At 34.7% G+C, this 4147-nt stretch overlaps 1 protein-coding gene across 1 annotated transcript; it reads left to right on the top strand.

The window, feature by feature from the left end:
• The first annotated feature begins 235 nt into the window (after positions 1-235).
• Positions 236-1966, top strand: LOC114425628 (CBL-interacting serine/threonine-protein kinase 14-like). The gene has a single exon (XM_028392569.1). The coding sequence runs from the start codon at positions 414-416 to the stop codon at positions 1728-1730; it is 1317 nt and encodes a 438-aa protein (XP_028248370.1). The 5' UTR covers positions 236-413; the 3' UTR covers positions 1731-1966.
• Positions 1967-4147: the final 2181 nt, after the last annotated feature.

A 4147-nucleotide genomic window follows, 5' to 3' on the forward strand; every position in this document is an offset into this window, starting at 1 on the left:
TTTTTTTTGTTTTTTATTTTTATTTTAAATATTTTCTCAATTTAATTCTTTAACCAATAAACAAGACCCTAAAAAGAAATTGGAGTACCAATAATTAATCCACTTTCTAATATAATCCTTTAATAGTTTTTTTTATTAGCTAAAATTTATTGAAAAATCTAAAATTAAAAATGACGTTCACTATCACTAAATACGTAAATTAATCAGTATAAAATTACATGAATCCAACATATTTAAATAGCCATAGTCTATACAGAGTCGATTGGTCCTGTTTTTCTTTGTCCCAAACACACTTGAACTCCAGTCATTTCCTTGAAGTTCCTTATGCAAATCCCTTCAGAAAATCTCTAATATCCAATTGTCAACAATCACCATTGCGGAAGCCCAAAACAAATCCATTTCACCGAAGAACCATGACCGTTACAACAGAATTCGCAGCAGCGACAAACGACGAGGAGGTGCCATCCGGCGTCGTTTTGTTCGGGAAGTATGAGTTAAGGCGGTTGCTGGGAGCTGGCGCATTCGCCAAGGTGTACCACGCGACGAGCGTGGACGACACGCGCCAGAGCGTGGCGGTGAAGGCCGTGAGCAAAAACAAGGTCCTGAACGGAGGCTTCGCTGCCAACGTGGAGCGCGAGATCTCCATCATGCGCCGCCTGCACCACCCCAACATCATTAACCTCTTCGAAGTACTCGCGACCAAAACAAAAATCTACTTCGTCATGGAGTTCGCCGCCGGCGGGGAGCTCTTCCACGAGGTCGCAGGCAAGGTGCGGCTCACGGAGGAAACCGCCAGATTTTACTTCCGGCAACTCATCTCCGCCGTCAAGCACTGCCACTCGCGCGGCGTTTTCCACCGCGACCTCAAGCTCGACAACCTCTTGCTCGACGAGAACGGGAACCTTAAGGTCTCCGATTTCGGGTTGAGTGCGGTCACGGGTCAGATCCGACCCGACGGGCTGTTGCACACGGTCTGTGGGACCCCTACCTACGTGGCACCCGAGATTCTCGCGAAGAAAGGCTACGATGGCGCCAAGGTGGATCTTTGGTCGTGCGGCGTCGTTTTGTTCGCGCTCACCGCAGGCTATTTACCCTTCAATGATTACAATCCCACCGTTCTGTATAGGAAGATTTACCGCGGTCAATTCCGGTTCCCGAGGTGGATGTCGTATGATCTGAGGTTCCTCTTATCACGCCTCTTGGACACGAATCCCAGTACGAGGATAACCGTCGATGAGATCTATAAGAACACGTGGTTCAACGCGGGTGGTGGTGAGTATCGGTTCAACCGGGTTTCGGTCACGGAGAGTGAGTGTGAGAAGCAATTGGGTCGAACCGGGTTCGAGTCGTTGAATGCTTTTGACTTGATTTCTTTCTCAACCGGGCTTGATATGTCGGGTCTTTTTGAGGATCCGAATGGTTCAGATTCGGCTGAACGGATTGTTTCGTCAGTGGCGCCGGAGGAAATCATGGAGAGGGTGGAGGCAGTGGCGGAGGAGGGGAGGGTGGTGGTGAGAAGGGAGAAGAATGGCGGTGGAGCAAAGCTAGAAGGGCAGGATGGTAATTTGATTGGTATTGTTGTGGTTTACCGATTAACAGATGAGCTGGTAGTGGTTGAAATGAAGAGGGGTGAAAAAGGAGGGAAATGTGGTGTGCAGTTTTGGAAAGATAAATTGTGTCCTTTGCTTCTTGAATTGACAAGTGATTTGGAAGAGCCGGTATCCCGGTGACTTATGGAGAATATAGTTTGGTATCTATGTTTTTTTGTTTTGGGTACCAATCGTAAACCATTGTTTTAATTGATTGGTGTTTACTCAAGGGTTTAGAAAATGTTGAAATTATATAAGTACATAGTAAAGAAATAAACATGTTTACTAAAATTTAAAGACGCTTTACTTTTATAAGTTTTTTAGATAATATAAATCTCTACTGTCAATTTATGTGAATAAAACAAAATTAATACTTATTTACTGTACTCTCATTTAATGAACTCTTGTTAGGTAAACACATATTTTTTCTTTTAAAGGCAAAAACATAGTTAAGTTGTCTGTTTAATATGTGAATTATTACTATTTCCTTAGGAAACAGAAGATAGTGATAACTCAGTTTAAGATTCATTAATGGAATCCATTTTTTTTTTCAATCTTTGGATTGAATAATAATAATTTAATTTGCTTCAAAAAAATAATTTTAATTGGAAATTTTAATAATAGTTAATAGTAATTATTAGGAAAAATAGTCTTATTTATAAGATAAATTTTCTGCTTTACTAAATTATAGTCACAAATAGGTGACTAAAGCATAATAAATAAATATGTGAATAAAAAAATATAAAATAAAATAACATATAAATCCTTGACTAATACCTGGTTTGAGGTCGGTATAAGCTTTTTTCCTCTAACGAGAGTGTGGACATGAATATTATATTATTTTATTCAAATTTATTTAGTGTAATTCCTTACTATGCATAATTAATATCATAAAATTGTTTTTATACAATTTTGAAAGATTTCAACTTATTATAAAATGTGAGTGAAATATTATGTAACAAACTTTTAATTATAATATTTATTATTGGCATAAATTTATAAAAATCGCAAAATTTTGTATATCTTACTTTTAAGTACACTATCTATGAATTAACAGTCACTTGAATTATATTCACCATGAAAAAGATAAGAATAAGGTTTAATAATCTACTAGAATTCCTAGGTATAAGAAACAGGAATCCAAAGTTGTTGATGCTTCAAACTCTTTAATTTTAGTAATTTTGGCTCAAAACTTATTTTGCTGCTCCTGAGTTTTGATATTCTAAAATATTTTAAATTGGTTAGAACTTAATTGTTTCAATTTTTTTTCATTCTTAAAATACTTATTCTGATAATTTAATTCAACTTTATATATATAACTTTGTTTGAATAAACTAATTTAATGTTTATCATATGTAATTTATAAATATTTATTAAAAAATGAGAATTATAATTTTTCTAAAAGTAAACATTAGAAAAATTTAAATAAGAAAAGAAATTAAAAAGTTGGTTTGGAAATTAGAAGGATTATTTAAAAAGTTATAAAATTAGTTTAAGGGGAAAACATATAAAAGGAAGAGAAAAATGAGTGAGAGGTATGGAAGTTACAGAGGGGGTAGAAAGAGAACTACGAAAAGGAAGGGGAGAGAGAAAGAAGGAGGAGATGAAAAAGAAGAGCAAGATCCAACAAAGATAAAATACACACCAAAATATTATTGGGACAATTAAAAATTGCCACTTTGTCAGTTATGCTAAGCAAATTCATCTAAGCCGGCAAGTATTGCTTTAAAGTGATTTTTTAATCACCATTATGCTAAAATTATTAACAACGTTAATTTTAAACCAATAAAAAGATCAAATTGAATTAAAATTAAAAGATAAATAATCAAGTTGAATTTAAATAAAATGATAAATAGTTAAAAGTGTAATTTAGCCTTTAAAATTTACGTTTAAACACAGCTAAATATTTAAGTAAAATATAAATAAATAAAAATACTATTAATTATTTTTTTCAAAACTTTTTTGAATTAAGAAACATTTTAAGATAAATTAAAAAGCTTAGGCAGACAAAAGAGTACTGGTCATTAATCCACTTTTCTAAGTTGGCAAAATGAACGAAATCGATGGAGGTTAGGCAATGATACACGTTAAACAGGGAAATGTAGGTCAAACCAAGATTAGAGATTGGATGACGGAGCCTTTACATTAAAGAGAATGAAGACAAACGTGGATGTGCGTTCTATCTTCAGACATCAATCATTCTTATAGACAACAATGGCTGCATGGTTAGGGGTAAAGGAAAGGGCCCACTCGCACCATATTTCATGCCTTATACCCTTAATTAGCTTTCATGAATCATGATGGAATTCAAATTAATTATTTATAGTACTTGAGTGCAAGTCATAACTTCAATTTGTTTGATGGAGTGGAAAACAAATTTATACCAAAAGGTTAACTTGTAACAACTTAAGGAAATGCATCAATCAATACATTTTAGTCCGAAATGTGTTCCAACATTGAACAGTGCACACGAAAACATACAGACATAAAAGAATGCTAACATGTTTGCCTAACATTAAGAAATAATCATTGCACAGCATTTAATATCCTAATCGGCT

Source organism: Glycine soja, chromosome 9, assembly GCF_004193775.1.
Source record: "Glycine soja cultivar W05 chromosome 9, ASM419377v2, whole genome shotgun sequence".
In the NCBI taxonomy this organism is placed as follows: Eukaryota; Viridiplantae; Streptophyta; class Magnoliopsida; order Fabales; family Fabaceae; genus Glycine; species Glycine soja.

Excerpts from the sequence above, each read along its gene's own strand:
- LOC114425628 (XM_028392569.1), top strand. The coding sequence starts at position 414 with ATGACCGTTACAACAGAATTCGCAGCAGCGACAAACGACGAGGAGGTG.